General features: G+C 42.7%; 1 protein-coding gene and 2 long non-coding RNA genes across 17 annotated transcripts in view; all 3 read right to left on the bottom strand.

The window, feature by feature from the left end:
• Positions 1-21,365, bottom strand: part of USP48 (ubiquitin specific peptidase 48) — a 65,318-nt gene that overhangs the window by 8,765 nt on the left and 35,188 nt on the right. Inside the window, 7 exon segments of the mRNA XM_083161785.1 lie at positions 982-1,092; positions 1,187-1,248; positions 1,331-1,453; positions 1,592-1,716; positions 2,037-2,108; positions 2,189-2,319; positions 2,411-2,525. Of these exon segments, the coding sequence (XP_083017911.1) occupies positions 982-1,092; positions 1,187-1,248; positions 1,331-1,453; positions 1,592-1,716; positions 2,037-2,108; positions 2,189-2,319; positions 2,411-2,525 (739 nt within the window).
• On the bottom strand, positions 2,880-10,747 carry LOC146041924 (uncharacterized). 6 transcript variants are annotated; one of them, XR_014463677.1, is made up of 3 exons: positions 10,475-10,747; positions 6,944-9,980; positions 2,880-6,098 (listed from the first exon to the last, which is right to left on the bottom strand). It is a non-coding gene; the product is annotated as an uncharacterized LOC146041924 (long non-coding RNA). The 6 variants fall into 6 exon arrangements; XR_014463676.1 differs by having other exon boundaries at positions 2,880-6,844; positions 7,041-9,980; XR_014463678.1 differs by having other exon boundaries at positions 2,880-7,840; positions 8,218-9,980.
• On the bottom strand, positions 10,996-20,869 carry LOC146041921 (uncharacterized). Of its 10 annotated transcripts, none has more exons than XR_014463669.1 (7): positions 20,443-20,869; positions 18,670-20,133; positions 17,629-18,102; positions 15,770-16,862; positions 14,634-15,294; positions 11,946-14,351; positions 10,996-11,154 (listed from the first exon to the last, which is right to left on the bottom strand). It is a non-coding gene; the product is annotated as an uncharacterized LOC146041921 (long non-coding RNA). The 10 variants fall into 10 exon arrangements; XR_014463675.1 differs by lacking the exon at positions 10,996-11,154 and having other exon boundaries at positions 11,261-12,410; positions 12,506-14,351; XR_014463670.1 differs by lacking the exon at positions 10,996-11,154 and having other exon boundaries at positions 11,261-13,658; positions 14,051-14,351.

Here is a 21,365-nt window from a genome sequence, read left to right as displayed (position 1 = left end):
TACAGTACCCCGGTATAACTCCCCCCTAGCACTAACTATACAGAACCCCGGTATAACTCCCCCCTAGCACTAACTATACAGAACCCCGGTATAACTCCCCCCTAGCACTAACCATACAGACCCCCGGTATAACGCCCCCCTAGCACTAACCATACAGGACCCCGGTATAACTCCCCCTAGCACTAACCATACAGACCCCCGGTATAACGCCCCCCTAGCACTAACCATACAGGACCCCGGTATAACGCCCCCCTAGCACTAACCATACAGGACCCCGGTATAACGCCCCCCTAGCACTAACCATACAGGACCCCGGTATAACGCCCCCCTAGCACTAACCATACAGGACCCCGGTATAACGCCCCCCTAGCACTAACCATACAGGACCCCGGTATAACTCCCCCCTAGCACTAACCATACAGAGCCCCGGTATAACTCCCCCCTAGCACTAACCATACAGAACCCCGGTATAACTCCCCCCTAGCACTAACCATACAGAGCCCCGGTATAACTCCCCCCTAGCACTAACCATACAGAGCCCCGGTATAACTCCCCCCTAGCACTAACCATACAGAGCCCCGGTATAACTCCCCCCTAGCACTAACCATACAGAGCCCCGGTATAACTCCCCCCCCCCCCCCCTAGCACTAACCATACAGTACCCCGGTATAACTCCCCCCTAGCACTAACTATACAGAACCCCGGTATAACTCCCCCCTAGCACTAACCATACAGAACCCCGGTATAACTCCCCCCTAGCACTAACCATACAGAACCCCGGTATAACTCCCCCCTAGCACTAACCATACAGTGCCCCGGTATAACTCCCCCCTAGCACTAACCATACAGAACCCCGGTATAACTCCCCCCTAGCACTAACCATACAGAACCCCGGTATAACGCCCCCCTAGCATTAACCATACAGGACCCCGGTATAACGCCCCCCTAGCACTAACCATACAGACCCCCGCTATAACTCACAGCTTGGAATCCTCCTTTGTGACGTTAGAGAAGGAGAACATGAGGCCGCCATGCGGACAGAGCAGGACACTGTTCCCCAGCGATAGCACCGGACCACACTTACTTGGCCTCCTGTACGAGAGGAAGAACGTATACAACATAACGCAGATGGACAACGTACACAACATAACACACACAGGAAGACCGGACGCACAACAATTGTTACCTTATGAACTTCCTCCACTCTTCCACAAAGAACTGGGACACAACGTACAGCTCAGAGGCCTCCTGGGGAACAGGGAACAGGACAATCATTGCAGAGAAAGGGAAATCAGAGATATAGACGTGTGCAGCACACACAGGGCAATACCTGAGGCCAGCTGCCCCCAGACAGCCGGTTCTTGTCCTGGAAGAAATTGGGAAGAGCAAGTTTCTGCTCATTTGCAATTTTCTTATGCAGCGCTTCATGTTTTTCCCCTTCTTGTTCCAAAGTCTAAGGAGTCAGAACAAGAGACGGGTCAGAACATACAAGAACCGGTGACCTCCCACTGCTAAATAAAGAGAAGGGAGGCTTCGCCAGGCCGTAATGGGACTGAGGGAGCTCTTACTGACTCAACAGCCCACAATGTACCTTGCACTGTGCGCAGGTCTCCTGGCTGTACCGGAACTCCGGGGCAGAAGGGAAGTACTCCTTCAGCTTATACCAGGCCGCTTCGGATATCAGTCTCCTCTCAGTCTCAGACGTGCACAGATTTCCTGGTACAGGACATTACGGGGGAAGTCAAATAAAGCTGTAATACAGGTCAGGAGCTGGACAGCAATGGCCGGCAAGTAATGGAGGGTGGGGGGGGGGGGGGGTGTTACATAAAGCCTGAAACTCCTCCCCCTCTATAGCCCATAGACAGCTGGGAAGTACATTATAAGGAAATAAAGAACAGAGGAATGAAAAGATGGGGGGGGGGACGGGGGGACTAAACACAGACTCTGCAATAGTATAGGGGACAGACGTTCTATACCCCGGGGTTCCGGCAGGATGAAACCGACTGGGCGACAACACATCTATAATGAAGTCTTACTGTGCTGGCAGACGATGTCCTCATTAAACCCCAGCTCACTGTCCTCTTCCTTCTTCTCTTCCAGCGGCTCCTCTGTATTATAGAGAGAGATTGTGATGGCATCGCGGAGCCGTTGCTATGGCAGCCATCGCGTCCTTGCACACAGATGTTACCTTTCTTAGGGCTGTCCCCGTTCATCTTCATATCGCCGCCCTGGTCATACTCTTCTTCCTGTTGGTTTAGGTGCTCGGCAGCCAACTGCCGCCAACGCCGTAAGGACCCCTTCCCAATCCAGAAGCCCTCGCTGGCAAGGAAAATAAGAGGAGAGGTTACCACTCTGCCATCCCAACAACCCTGACAAGGTCTAGCACCGGGCCAAGAGACCATAGCGTTACCCAGTCACTGTAATCTTCACCATGTTTGCTATGGTCTTATGATCCTCGTTCAATTGGTTCTTCAGGCGCAAGACCCGACACCTCTCCACCACGCAGTCCTTACACAAGGAGCCGGCTGTGGGGAGACAAACAGTTATATACTGCCCATGTACGTCACAGTATCCTATACAGTAATATACATTACACACACACACAGTAACTGCACTCTTACAGGTGGGAAACCGTTATATACTGCCCATGTACGTGACAGTATCCTATACAGTAATATACATTACCTACTACACACACAGTAACTGCACTCTTACAGGTGGGAAACCGTTATATACTGCCCATGTATGTGACCGTATCCTATACAGTAATATACATTACCTACTACACACACAGTAACTGCACTCTTACAGGTGGGAAACCGTTATATACTGCCCATGTATGTGACCGTATCCTATACAGTAATATACATTACCTACTACACACACAGTAACTGCACTCTTACAGGTGGGAAACCGTTATATACTGCCCATGTACGTGACAGTATCCTATACAGTAATATACATTACCTACTACACACACAGTAACTGCACTCTTACAGGTGAGAAACCGTTATATACTGCCCATGTACGTGACCGTATCCTATACAGTAATATACATTACCTACCACACACATAGTAACTGCACTCTTACAGGTGGGAAACCGTTATATACTGCCCATGTACGTGACCGTATCCTATACAGTAATATACATTACCTACTACACACACAGTAACTGCACTCTTACAGGTGGGAAACCGTTATATACTGCCCATGTACGTGACAGTATCCTATACAGTAACATACATTACCTACTACACACACACACACACACACACACACACACACAGTAACTGCACTCTTACAGGTGGGAAACCGTTCTATACTGCCCATGTACGTGACAGTATCCTATACAGTAACATACATTACCTACTACACACACACACACACACACACACACACACACACACACACACAGTAACTGCACTCTTACAGGTGGGAAACCGTTCTATACTGCCCATGTACGTGACAGTATCCTATACAGTAACATACATTACCTACTACACACACACACACACACACACACACACACACACACAGTAACTGCACTCTTACAGGTGGGAAACCGTTCTATACTGCCCATGTACGTGACAGTATCCTATACAGTAACATACATTACCTACTACACACACACACACACACACACACACACAGTAACTGCACTCTTACAGGTGGGAAACCGTTATATACTGCCCATGTACGTGACAGTATCCTATACAGTAATATACATTACCTACTACACACACACAGTAACTGCACTCTTACAGGTGGGAAACCGTTATATACTGCCCATGTACGTGACAGTATCCTATACAGTAATATACATTACCTACACACAGTAACTGCACTCTTACAGGTGGGAAACCGTTATATACTGCCCATGTACGTGACAGTATCCTATACAGTAATATACATTACCTACCACACACACAGTAACTGCACTCTTACAGGTGGGAAACCATTATATACTGCCCATGTACGTGACAGTATCCTATACAGTAATATACATTACCTACCACACACACAGTAACTGCACTCTTACAGGTGGGAAACCGTTATATACTGCCCATGTACGTGACAGTATCCTATACAGTAATATACATTACCTACCACACACACACACACAGTAACTGCACTCTTACAGGTGGGAAACCGTTATATACTGCCCATGTATGTGACAGTATCCTATACAGTAATATACATTACCTACACACACACAGTAACTGCACTCTTACAGGTGGGAAACCGGTATATACTGCCCATGTACGTGACAGTATCCTATACAGTAATATACATTACCTACACACACACACAGTAACTGCACTCTTACAGGTGGGAAACCGTTATATACTGCCCATGTATGTGACCGTATCCTATACAGTAACATACATTACCTACTACACACACACACACACAGTAACTGCACTCTTACAGGTGGGAAACCGTTCTATACTGCCCATGTACGTGACAGTATCCTATACAGTAACATACATTACCTACACACACACACACACACACACACACACAGTAACTGCACTCTTACAGGTGGGAAACCGTTCTATACTGCCCATGTACGTGACAGTATCCTATACAGTAACATACATTACCTACTACACACACACACACACACACACACACACACACACAGTAACTGCACTCTTACAGGTGGGAAACCGTTCTATACTGCCCATGTACGTGACAGTATCCTATACAGTAACATACATTACCTACTACACACACACACACACACACACAGTAACTGCACTCTTACAGGTGGGAAACCGTTATATACTGCCCATGTACGTGACAGTATCCTATACAGTAATATACATTACCTACTACACACACACAGTAACTGCACTCTTACAGGTGGGAAACCGTTATATACTGCCCATGTACGTGACAGTATCCTATACAGTAATATACATTACCTACACACAGTAACTGCACTCTTACAGGTGGGAAACCGTTATATACTGCCCATGTACGTGACAGTATCCTATACAGTAATATACATTACCTACCACACACACAGTAACTGCACTCTTACAGGTGGGAAACCATTATATACTGCCCATGTACGTGACAGTATCCTATACAGTAATATACATTACCTACCACACACACAGTAACTGCACTCTTACAGGTGGGAAACCGTTATATACTGCCCATGTACGTGACAGTATCCTATACAGTAATATACATTACCTACACACACACACAGTAACTGCACTCTTACAGGTGGGAAACCGTTATATACTGCCCATGTACGTGACAGTATCCTATACAGTAATATACATTACCTACACACACACAGTAACTGCACTCTTACAGGTGGGAAACCGGTATATACTGCCCATGTACGTGACAGTATCCTATACAGTAATATACATTACCTACACACACACACAGTAACTGCACTCTTACAGGTGGGAAACCGTTATATACTGCCCATGTACGTGACAGTATCCTATACAGTAATATACATTACCTACCACACACACACAGTAACTGCACTCTTACAGGTGGGAAACCGTTATATACTGCCCATGTACGTCACAGTATCCTATACAGTAATATACATTACCTACACACACACAGTAACTGCACTCTTACAGGTGGGAAACCGTTATATACTGCCCATGTATGTGACAGTATCCTATACAGTAATATACATTACCTACACACACACACAGTAACTGCACTCTTACAGGTGGGAAACCGTTATATACTGCCCATGTACGTCACAGTATCCTATACAGTAACATACATTACCTACACACACACACACACACACACACACACACACACACACACACACACACACACACAGTAACTGCACTCTTACAGGTGGGAAACCGTTATATACTGCCCATGTACGTGACAGTATCCTATACAGTAATATACATTACCTACACACACACAGTAACTGCACTCTTACAGGTGGGAAACCGTTATATACTGCCCATGTATGTGACAGTATCCTATACAGTAATATACATTACACACACACACACACAGTAACTGCACTCTTACAGGTGGGAAACCGTTATATACTGCCCATGTACGTGACAGTATCCTATACAGTAATATACATTACCTACACACACACAGTAACTGCACTCTTACAGGTGGGAAACCGTTATATACTGCCCATGTATGTGACAGTATCCTATACAGTAATATACATTACCTACCACACACACAGTAACTGCACTCTTACAGGTTGGAAACCATTATATACTGCCCATGTACGGGACAGTATCCTATACAGTAATATACATTACACACACACACAGTAACTGCACTCTTACAGGTGGGAAACAGTTATATACTGCCCATGTATGTGACCGTATCCTATACAGTAATATACATTACACACACACACAGTAACTGCACTCTTACAGGTGGGAAACCGTTATATACTGCCCATGTATGTGACAGTATCCTATACAGTAATATACATTACCTACTACGCACACACAGTAACTGCACTCTTACAGGTGGGAAACCGTTATATACTGCCCATGTACGTGTCAGTATCCTATACAGTAATATACATTACCTACACACACACAGTAACTGCACTCTTACAGGTGGGAAACCGTTATATACTGCCCATGTACGTGACCGTATCCTATACAGTAATATACATTACCTACCACACACACAGTAACTGCACTCTTACAGGTGGGAAACCGTTCTATACTGCCCATGTATGTGACAGTATCCTATACAGTAATATACATTACCTACTACACAAACAGTAACTGCACTCTTACAGGTGGGAAACCGTTATATACTGCCCATGTACGTGACCGTATCCTATACAGTAATATACATTACCTACACACACACACACACAGTAACTGCACTCTTACAGGTGGGAAACCGTTATATACTGTCCATGTATGTGACAGTATCCTATACAGTAATATACATTACCTACACACACACACACAGTAACTGCACTCTTACAGGTGGGAAACCGTTATATACTGTCCATGTATGTGACAGTATCCTATACAGTAATATACATTACCTACTACACACACAGTAACTGCACTCTTACAGGTGGGAAACCGTTATATACTGCCCATGTACGTGACAGTATCCTATACAGTAATATACATTACCTACCACACACACACACACAGTAACTGCACTCTTACAGGTGGGAAACCGTTATATACTGCCCATGTGTGTGACAGTATCCTATACAGTAATATACATTACCTACTACACACACAGTAACTGCACTCTTACAGGTGGGAAACCGTTATATACTGCCCATGTATGTGACAGTATCCTATACAGTAACATACATTACCTACACACACACACACACAGTAACTGCACTCTTACAGGTGGGAAACAGTTATATACTGCCCATGTACAAGACAGTATCCTATACAGTAACATACATTACCTACACACACACACACACACACAGTAACTGCACTCTTACAGGTGGGAAACCGTTCTATACTGCCCATGTACGTGACAGTATCCTATACAGTTATCGACATTACCTACCACACACACAGTAACTGCACTCGTACAAGTGGGAAACCGTTATATACTGCCCATGTATGTGACAGTATCCTATACAGTAATATACATTACCTACCACACACACACACACACACACACACACACACACACAGTAACTGCACTCTTACAGGTGGGAAACCGTTATATACTGCCCATGTACGTGACAGTATCCTATACAGTAATATACATTACCTACTACACACACACAGTAACTGCACTCTTACAGGTGGGAAACCGTTATATACTGCCCATGTACGTGACAGTATCCTATACAGTAATATACATTACCTACACACAGTAACTGCACTCTTACAGGTGGGAAACCGTTATATACTGCCCATGTACGTGACAGTATCCTATACAGTAATATACATTACCTACCACACACACAGTAACTGCACTCTTACAGGTGGGAAACCATTATATACTGCCCATGTACGTGACAGTATCCTATACAGTAATATACATTACCTACCACACACACAGTAACTGCACTCTTACAGGTGGGAAACCGTTATATACTGCCCATGTACGTGACAGTATCCTATACAGTAATATACATTACCTACCACACACACACACACAGTAACTGCACTCTTACAGGTGGGAAACCGTTATATACTGCCCATGTATGTGACAGTATCCTATACAGTAATATACATTACCTACACACACACAGTAACTGCACTCTTACAGGTGGGAAACCGGTATATACTGCCCATGTACGTGACAGTATCCTATACAGTAATATACATTACCTACACACACACACAGTAACTGCACTCTTACAGGTGGGAAACCGTTATATACTGCCCATGTACGTGACAGTATCCTATACAGTAACATACATTACCTACTACACACACACACACACACACACACACACACACACAGTAACTGCACTCTTACAGGTGGGAAACCGTTCTATACTGCCCATGTACGTGACAGTATCCTATACAGTAACATACATTACCTACTACACACACACACACACACACAGTAACTGCACTCTTACAGGTGGGAAACCGTTCTATACTGCCCATGTACGTGACAGTATCCTATACAGTAACATACATTACCTACTACACACACACACACACACACACACACACACAGTAACTGCACTCTTACAGGTGGGAAACCGTTATATACTGCCCATGTACGTGACAGTATCCTATACAGTAATATACATTACCTACTACACACACACAGTAACTGCACTCTTACAGGTGGGAAACCGTTATATACTGCCCATGTACGTGACAGTATCCTATACAGTAATATACATTACCTACACACAGTAACTGCACTCTTACAGGTGGGAAACCGTTATATACTGCCCATGTACGTGACAGTATCCTATACAGTAATATACATTACCTACCACACACACAGTAACTGCACTCTTACAGGTGGGAAACCATTATATACTGCCCATGTACGTGACAGTATCCTATACAGTAATATACATTACCTACCACACACACAGTAACTGCACTCTTACAGGTGGGAAACCGTTATATACTGCCCATGTACGTGACAGTATCCTATACAGTAATATACATTACCTACCACACACACACACACACAGTAACTGCACTCTTACAGGTGGGAAACCGTTATATACTGCCCATGTATGTGACAGTATCCTATACAGTAATATACATTACCTACACACACACAGTAACTGCACTCTTACAGGTGGGAAACCGGTATATACTGCCCATGTACGTGACAGTATCCTATACAGTAATATACATTACCTACACACACACACAGTAACTGCACTCTTACAGGTGGGAAACCGTTATATACTGCCCATGTACGTCACAGTATCCTATACAGTAATATACATTACCTACACACACACAGTAACTGCACTCTTACAGGTGGGAAACCGTTATATACTGCCCATGTATGTGACAGTATCCTATACAGTAATATACATTACCTACACACACACACACAGTAACTGCACTCTTACAGGTGGGAAACCGTTATATACTGCCCATGTACGTCACAGTATCCTATACAGTAACATACATTACCTACACACACACACACACAGTAACACTGCACTCTTACAGGTGGGAAACCGTTATATACTGCCCATGTACGTGACAGTATCCTATACAGTAATATACATTACCTACACACACACAGTAACTGCACTCTTACAGGTGGGAAACCGTTATATACTGCCCATGTATGTGACAGTATCCTATACAGTAATATACATTACACACACACACACAGTAACTGCACTCTTACAGGTGGGAAACCGTTATATACTGCCCATGTACGTGACAGTATCCTATACAGTAATATACATTACCTACACACACACAGTAACTGCACTCTTACAGGTGGGAAACCGTTATATACTGCCCATGTATGTGACAGTATCCTATACAGTAATATACATTACCTACCACACACACACACACAGTAACTGCACTCTTACAGGTGGGAAACCGTTATATACTGCCCATGTGTGTGACAGTATCCTATACAGTTATCTACATTACCTACCACACACACAGTAACTGCACTCGTACAAGTGGGAAACCGTTATATACTGCCCATGTATGTGACAGTATCCTATACAGTAATATACATTACCTACCACACACACACACACACACACACACACAGTAACTGCACTCTTACAGGTGGGAAACCGTTATATACTGCCCATGTACGTGACAGTATCCTATACAGTAATATACATTACCTACTACACACACAGTAACTGCACTCTTACAGGTGGGAAACCGTTATATACTGCCCATGTATGTGACCGTATCCTATACAGTAATATACATTACCTACCACACACACAGTAACTGCACTCTTACAGGTGGGAAACCGTTATATACTGCCCATGTATGTGACCGTATCCTATACAGTAATATACATTACACACACACACACAGTAACTGCACTCTTACAGGTGGGAAACCGTTATATACTGTCCATGTACGTGACAGTATCCTATACAGTAATATACATTACCTACCACACACACAGTAACTGCACTCGTACAGGTGGGAAACCGTTATATACTGCCCATGTACGTGACAGTATCCTATACAGTAATATACATTACCTACCACACACACACACACAGTAACTGCACTCTTACAGGTGGGAAACCATTATATACTGTCCATGTACGTGACAGTATCCTATACAGTAATATACATTACCTACCACACACACAGTAACTGCACTCTTACAGGTGGGAAACCGTTATATACTGCCCATGTATGTGACAGTATCCTATACAGTAATATACATTACCTACCACACACACACACACACACACACAGTAACTGCACTCTTACAGGTGGGAAACCGTTATATACTGCCCATGTACGTGACAGTATCCTATACAGTAATATACATTACCTACCACACACACAGTAACTGCACTCTTACAGGTGGGAAACCGTTATATACTGCCCATGTATGTGACAGTATCCTATACAGTAATATACATTACCTACTACACACACAGTAACTGCACTCTTACAGGTGGGAAACCGTTATATACTGCCCATGTACGTGACAGTATCCTATACAGTAATATACATTACCTACTACACACACAGTAACTGCACTCTTACAGGTGGGAAACCGTTATATACTGCCCATGTATGTGACCGTATCCTATACAGTAATATACATTACCTACCACACACACAGTAACTGCACTCTTACAGGTGGGAAACCGTTATATACTGCCCATGTACGTGACAGTATCCTATACAGTAATATACATTACCTACCACACACACAGTAACTGCACTCTTACAGGTGGGAAACCGTTATATACTGCCCATGTACGTGACAGTATCCTATACAGTAATATACATTACACACACACACAGTAACTGCACTCTTACAGGTGGGAAACCTTTATATACTGCCCATGTGACAGTATCCTATACAGTAATATACATTACCTACCACACACACACAGTAACTACACTCTTACAGGTGGGAAACCGTTATATACTGCCCATGTACGTGACAGTATCCTATACAGTAATATACATTACCTACCACACACACACAGTAACTGCACTCTTACAGGTGGGAAACTGTTATATACTGCCCATGTATGTGACAGTATCCTATACAGTAATATACATTACCTACCACACACACACACACACAGTAACTGCACTCTTACAGGTGGGAAACCGTTATATACTGCCCATGTATGTGACAGTATCCTATACAGTAATATACATTACCTACACACACACACACACACACACACACACACACACACACACACACACACAGTAACTGCACTCTTACAGGTGGGAAACTGTTATATACTGCCCATGTACGTGACAGTATCCTATACAGTAATATACATTACCTACACACACACAGTAACTGCACTCTTACAGGTGGGAAACCGTTATATACTGCCCATGTACGTGACAGTATCCTATACAGTAATATACATTACCTACACACACACAGTAACTGCACTCTTACAGGTGGGAAACTGTTATATACTGCCCATGTACGTGACAGTATCCTATACAGTAATATACATTACCTACACACACAGTAACTGCACTCTTACAGGTGGGAAACTGTTATATACTGCCCATGTACGTGACAGTATCCTATACAGTAATATACATTACCTACACACACAGTAACTGCACTCTTACAGGTGGGAAACCGTTATATACTGTCCATGTATGTGACAGTATCCTATACAGTAATATACATTACCTACACACACACACACAGTAACTGCACTCTTACAGGTGGGAAACCGTTATATACTGCCCATGTACGTGACAGTATCCTATACAGTAATATACATTACCTACACACACACACAGTAACTGCACTCTTACAGGTGGGAAACCGTTATATACTGTCCATGTACGTGACAGTATCCTATACAGTAATATACATTACCTACACACACACAGTAACTGCACTCTTACAGGTGGGAAACCGTTATATACTGCCCATGTACGTGACAGTATCCTATACAGTAATATACATTACCTACCACACACACAGTAACTGCACTCTTACAGGTGGGAAACAGTTATATACTGTCCATGTATGTGACAGTATCCTATACAGTAATATACATTACCTACCACACACAGTAACTGCACTCTTACAGGTGGGAAACCGTTATATACTGCCCATGTACGTGACAGTATCCTATACAGTAATATACATTACCTACTACACACACACACAGTAACTGCACTCTTACAGGTGGGAAACCGTTATATACTGTCCATGTATGTGACCGTATCCTATACAGTAATATAAATTACCTACCACACACACAGTAACTGCACTCTTACAGGTGGGAAACCGTTATATACTGCCCATGTACGTGACCGTATCCTATACAGTAATATACATTACCTACCACACACACACAGTAACTGCACTCTTACAGGTGGGAAACCGTTATATACTGTCCATGTATGTGACAGTATCCTATACAGTAATATACATTACCTACTACACACACACACACAGTAACTGCACTCTTACAGGTGGGAAACCGTTATATACTGCCCATGTACGTGACAGTATCCTATACAGTAATATACATTACCTACTATACACACAGTAACTGCACTCTTACAGGTGGGAAACCGTTATATACTGCCCATGTATGTGACCGTATCCTATACAGTAATATACATTACCTACCACACACACAGTAACTGCACTCTTACAGGTGGGAAACCGTTATATACTGCCCATGTACGTGACCGTATCCTATACAGTAATATACATTACCTACCACACACACACAGTAACTGCACTCTTACAGGTGGGAAACCGTTATATACTGCCCATGTACGTGACAGTATCCTATACAGTAATATACATTACCTACTACACACACACACAGTAACTGCACTCTTACAGGTGGGAAACCGTTATATACTGTCCATGTATGTGACAGTATCCTATACAGTAATATACATTACCTACTACACACACACACACACACAGTAACTGCACTCTTACAGGTGGGAAACCGTTATATACTGCCCATGTACGTGACAGTATCCTATACAGTAATATACATTACCTACTATACACACAGTAACTGCACTCTTACAGGTGGGAAACCGTTATATACTGCCCATGTATGTGACCGTATCCTATACAGTAATATACATTACCTACCACACACACAAACACACACACAGTAACTGCACTCTTACAGGTGGGAAACAGTTATATACTGCCCATGTATGTGACCGTATCCTATACAGTAATATACATTACCTACCACACACACAGTAACTGCACTCTTACAGGTGGGAAACCGTTATATACTGTCCATGTATGTGACAGTATCCTATACAGTAATATACATTACCTACCACACACACACACAGTAACTGCACTCTTACAGGTGGGAAACCGTTATATACTGCCCATGTATGTGACAGTATCCTATACAGTAATATACATTACCTACTACACACACACACAGTAACTGCACTCTTACAGGTGGGAAACCGTTATATACTGCCCATGTACGTGACAGTATCCTATACAGTAATATACATTACCTACTACACACACAGTAACTGCACTCTTACAGGTGGGAAACCGTTATATACTGCCCATGTATGTGACCGTATCCTATACAGTAATATACATTACACACACACACACACACACACACACACACAGTAACTGCACTCTTACAGGTGGGAAACCGTTATATACTGCCCATGTATGTGACAGTATCCTATACAGTAATATACATTACCTACCACACACACAGTAACTGCACTCTTACAGGTGGGAAACTGTTATATACTGCCCATGTACGTGACAGTATCCTATACAGTAATATACATTACCTACCACACACAGTAACTGCACTCTTACAGGTGGGAAACCGTTATATACTGCCCATGTACGTGACAGTATCCTATACAGTAATATACATTACCTACCACACACACACAGTAACTGCACTCTTACAGGTGGGAAACCGTTATATACTGCCCATGTACGTGACAGTATCCTATACAGTAATATACATTACACACACACACACAGTAACTGCACTCTTACAGGTGGGAAACCGTTATATACTGCCCATGTACGTGACAGTATCCTATACAGTAATATACATTACCTACCACACACACAGTAACTGCACTCGTACAGGTGGGAAACCGTTATATACTGCCCATGTATGTGACAGTATCCTATACAGTAATATACATTACCTACCACACACACACACACAGTAACTGCACTCTTACAGGTGGGAAACCGTTATATACTGTCCATGTATGTGACAGTATCCTATACAGTAATATACATTACACACACACACACACACACAGTAACTGCACTCTTACAGGTGGGAAACCGTTATATACTGTCCATGTATGTGACAGTATCCTATACAGTAATATACATTACCTACTACACACACAGTAACTGCACTCTTACAGGTGGGAAACCGTTATATACTGCCCATGTACGTGACAGTATCCTATACAGTAACATACATTACCTACCACACACACAGTAACTGCACTCTTACAGGTGGGAAACCGTTATATACTGCCCATGTACGTGACAGTATCCTATACAGTAATATACATTACACACACAGTAACTGCACTCTTACAGGTGGGAAACCGTTATATACTGCCCATGTACGTGACCGTATCCTATACAGTAATATACATTACCTACCACACACACAGTAACTGCACTCTTACAGGTGGGAAACCGTTATATACTGCCCATGTATGTGACAGTATCCTATACAGTAATATACATTACCTACTACACACACACAGTAACTGCACTCTTACAGGTGGGAAACCGTTATATACTGCCCATGTACGTGACAGTATCCTATACAGTAATATACATTACCTACTACACACACACACAGTAACTGCACTCTTACAGGTGGGAAACCGTTATATACTGCCCATGTGTGTGACAGTATCCTATACAGTAATATACATTACCTACTACACAGACAGTAACTGCACTCTTACAGGTGGGAAACCATTATATACTGCCCATGTATGTGACAGTATCCTATACAGTAATATACATTACACACACACACACAGTAACTGCACTCTTACAGGTGGGAAACCGTTATATACTGCCCATGTACGTGACAGTATCCTATACAGTAACATACATTACCTACTACACACACAGTAACTGCACTCTTACAGGTGGGAAACCGTTATATACTGCCCATGTACGTGACAGTATCCTATACAGTAATATACATTACCTACCACACACACACACACACAGTAACTGCACTCTTACAGGTGGGAAACTGTTATATACTGCCCATGTACGTGACAGTATCCTATACAGTAATATACATTACCTACCACACACACAGTAACTGCACTCTTACAGGTGGGAAACCATTATATACTGCCCATGTATGTGACCGTATCCTATACAGTAATATACATTACCTACCACACACACAGTAACTGCACTCTTACAGGTGGGAAACCGTTATATACTGCCCATGTACGTGACAGTATCCTATACAGTAATATACATTACCTACTACACACACACACAGTAACTGCACTCTTACAGGTGGGAAACCGTTATATACTGTCCATGTATGTGACCGTATCCTATACAGTAATATACATTACCTACCACACACACACACACACACACACACACACACAGTAACTGCACTCTTACAGGTGGGAAACCTTTATAGACTGCCCATGTATGTGACCGTATCCTATACAGTAATATACATTACCTACCACACACACACACACACACACACACACACACAGTAACTGCACTCTTACAGGTGGGAAACCGTTATATACTGCCCATGTATGTGACCGTATCCTATACAGTAATATACATTACCTACACACACACAGTAACTGCACTCTTACAGGTGGGAAACCGTTATATACTGCCCATGTACGTGACAGTATCCTATACAGTAACATACATTACCTACTACACACACACACAGTAACTGCACTCTTACAGGTGGAAAACCGTTATATACTGCCCATGTACGTGACAGTATCCTATACAGTAATATACATTACCTACTACACACACAGTAACTGCACTCTTACAGGTGGGAAACCGTTATATACTGCCCATGTAGGTGACCGTATCCTATACAGTAACATACATTACCTACTACACACACAGTAACTGCACTCTTACAGGTGGGAAACCGTTATATACTGCCCATGTACGTGACCGTATCCTATACAGTAATATACATTACCTACCACACACACAGTAACTGCACTCTTACAGGTGGGAAACCGTTATATACTGCCCATGTATGTGACCGTATCCTATACAGTAATATACATTACCTACCACACACACAGTAACTGCACTCTTACAGGTGGGAAACCGTTATATACTGCCCATGTATGTGACCGTATCCTATACAGTAATATACATTACCTACCACAACACACACAGTAACTGCACTCTTACAGGTGGGAAACCGTTATATACTGCCCATGTAGGTGACCGTATCCTATACAGTAACATACATTACCTACTACACACACAGTAACTGCACTCTTACAGGTGGGAAACCGTTATATACTGCCCATGTACGTGACAGTATCCTATACAGTAATATACATTACCTACCACACACACACACACACACAGTAACTGCACTCTTACAGGTGGGAAACTGTTATATACTGCCCATGTACGTGACAGTATCCTATACAGTAATATACATTACCTACCACACACACAGTAACTGCACTCTTACAGGTGGGAAACCGTTATATACTGCCCATGTACGTGACAGTATCCTATACAGTAATATACATTACACACACACACACACAGTAACTGCACTCTTACAGGTGGGAAACCGTTATATACTGCCCATGTACGTGACAGTATCCTATACAGTAATATACATTACCTACCACACACACAGTAACTGCACTCGTACAGGTGGGAAACCGTTATATACTGCCCATGTATGTGACAGTATCCTATACAGTAATATACATTACCTACCACACACACACACACACAGTAACTGCACTCTTACAGGTGGGAAACCGTTATATACTGTCCATGTATGTGACAGTATCCTATACAGTAATATACATTACACACACACACACACACAGTAACTGCACTCTTACAGGTGGGAAACCGTTATATACTGTCCATGTATGTGACAGTATCCTATACAGTAATATACATTACCTACTACACACACAGTAACTGCACTCTTACAGGTGGGAAACCGTTATATACTGCCCATGTACGTGACAGTATCCTATACAGTAACATACATTACCTACCACACACACAGTAACTGCACTCTTACAGGTGGGAAACCGTTATATACTGCCCATGTACGTGACAGTATCCTATACAGTAATATACATTACACACACTGTAACTGCACTCTTACAGGTGGGAAACCGTTATATACTGCCCATGTACGTGACCGTATCCTATACAGTAATATACATTACCTACCACACACACAGTAACTGCACTCTTACAGGTGGGAAACCGTTATATACTGCCCATGTATGTGACAGTATCCTATACAGTAATATACATTACCTACTACACACACACAGTAACTGCACTCTTACAGGTGGGAAACCGTTATATACTGCCCATGTACGTGACAGTATCCTATACAGTAATATACATTACCTACTACACACACACACAGTAACTGCACTCTTACAGGTGGGAAACCGTTATATACTGCCCATGTGTGTGACAGTATCCTATACAGTAATATACATTACCTACTACACACAGTAACTGCACTCTTACAGGTGGGAAACCGTTATATACTGTCCATGTACGTGACAGTATCCTATACAGTAATCTACATTACCTACTACACAGACAGTAACTGCACTCTTACAGGTGGGAAACCATTATATACTGCCCATGTATGTGACAGTATCCTATACAGTAATATACATTACACACACACACACAGTAACTGCACTCTTACAGGTGGGAAACCGTTATATACTGCCCATGTACGTGACAGTATCCTATACAGTAACATACATTACCTACTACACACACAGTAACTGCACTCTTACAGGTGGGAAACCGTTATATACTGCCCATGTACGTGACAGTATCCTATACAGTAATATACATTACCTACCACACACACACACACACAGTAACTGCACTCTTACAGGTGGGAAACTGTTATATACTGCCCATGTACGTGACAGTATCCTATACAGTAATATACATTACCTACCACACACACAGTAACTGCACTCTTACAGGTGGGAAACCATTATATACTGCCCATGTATGTGACCGTATCCTATACAGTAATATACATTACCTACCACACACACAGTAACTGCACTCTTACAGGTGGGAAACCGTTATATACTGCCCATGTACGTGACAGTATCCTATACAGTAATATACATTACCTACTACACACACACACAGTAACTGCACTCTTACAGGTGGGAAACCGTTATATACTGTCCATGTATGTGACCGTATCCTATACAGTAATATACATTACCTACCACACACACACACACAGTAACTGCCCTCTTACAGGTGGGAAACCGTTATATACTGCCCATGTATGTGACCGTATCCTATACAGTAATATACATTACCTACCACACACACACACACACACACACACACACACACACAGTAACTGCACTCTTACAGGTGGGAAACCGTTATATACTGCCCATGTACGTGACAGTATCCTATACAGTAATATACATTACCTACTACACACACACACAGTAACTGCACTCTTACAGGTGGGAAACCGTTATATACTGCCCATGTGTGTGACAGTATCCTATACAGTAATATACATTACCTACTACACACAGTAACTGCACTCTTACAGGTGGGAAACCGTTATATACTGTCCATGTACGTGACAGTATCCTATACAGTAATCTACATTACCTACTACACAGACAGTAACTGCACTCTTACAGGTGGGAAACCATTATATACTGCCCATGTATGTGACAGTATCCTATACAGTAATATACATTACACACACACACACAGTAACTGCACTCTTACAGGTGGGAAACCGTTATATACTGCCCATGTACGTGACAGTATCCTATACAGTAACATACATTACCTACTACACACACAGTAACTGCACTCTTACAGGTGGGAAACCGTTATATACTGCCCATGTACGTGACAGTATCCTATACAGTAATATACATTACCTACCACACACACACACACAGTAACTGCACTCTTACAGGTGGGAAACTGTTATATACTGCCCATGTACGTGACAGTATCCTATACAGTAATATACATTACCTACCACACACACAGTAACTGCACTCTTACAGGTGGGAAACCATTATATACTGCCCATGTATGTGACCGTATCCTATACAGTAATATACATTACCTACCACACACACAGTAACTGCACTCTTACAGGTGGGAAACCGTTATATACTGCCCATGTACGTGACAGTATCCTATACAGTAATATACATTACCTACTACACACACACACACACAGTAACTGCACTCTTACAGGTGGGAAACCGTTATATACTGTCCATGTATGTGACCGTATCCTATACAGTAATATACATTACCTACCACACACACACACACAGTAACTGCCCTCTTACAGGTGGGAAACCGTTATATACTGCCCATGTATGTGACCGTATCCTATACAGTAATATACATTACCTACCACACACACACACACACACACACACAGTAACTGCACTCTTACAGGTGGGAAACCGTTATATACTGCCCATGTATGTGACCGTATCCTATACAGTAATATACATTACCTACACACACACAGTAACTGCACTCTTACAGGTGGGAAACCGTTATATACTGCCCATGTACGTGACAGTATCCTATACAGTAACATACATTACCTACTACACACACACACAGTAACTGCACTCTTACAGGTGGGAAACCGTTATATACTGCCCATGTACGTGACAGTATCCTATACAGTAATATACATTACCTACTACACACACAGTAACTGCACTCTTACAGGTGGGAAACCGTTATATACTGCCCATGTAGGTGACCGTATCCTATACAGTAACATACATTACCTACTACACACACAGTAACTGCACTCTTACAGGTGGGAAACCGTTATATACTGCCCATGTACGTGACCGTATCCTATACAGTAATATACATTACCTACCACACACACAGTAACTGCACTCTTACAGGTGGGAAACCGTTATATACTGCCCATGTATGTGACCGTATCCTATACAGTAATATACATTACCTACCACACACACAGTAACTGCACTCTTACAGGTGGGAAACCGTTATATACTGCCCATGTATGTGACCGTATCCTATACAGTAATATACATTACCTACCACACACACAGTAACTGCACTCTTACAGGTGGGAAACCGTTATATACTGCCCATGTACGTGACAGTAACCTATACAGTAATATACATTACCTACCACACACACAGTAACTGCACTCTTACAGGTGGGAAACCGTTATATACTACCCATGTACGTGACAGTATCCTATACAGTAATATACTGTGAACCAGGGAGCTTGGGGGAAACCCTGTACATCCATAGGTGCCGGGCACGCCACCACCAACAGTGATGTCAGCAGCCTGGGACCACCCACATTAGTGATGTCGCTGTGCCTGAGCCACCAAGATCATGCTGCCTAACCCCCCCCCCACCCCTTCCCCCACTACAATCCCC

This window comes from Crinia signifera, chromosome 19 (assembly GCF_055691185.1).
Source record: "Crinia signifera chromosome 19, ASM5569118v1, whole genome shotgun sequence".
In the NCBI taxonomy this organism is placed as follows: Eukaryota; Metazoa; Chordata; class Amphibia; order Anura; family Myobatrachidae; genus Crinia; species Crinia signifera.
Note: the sequence above shows the minus strand (reverse complement) of the source record. Positions and strands in the feature narration are given on the sequence as shown.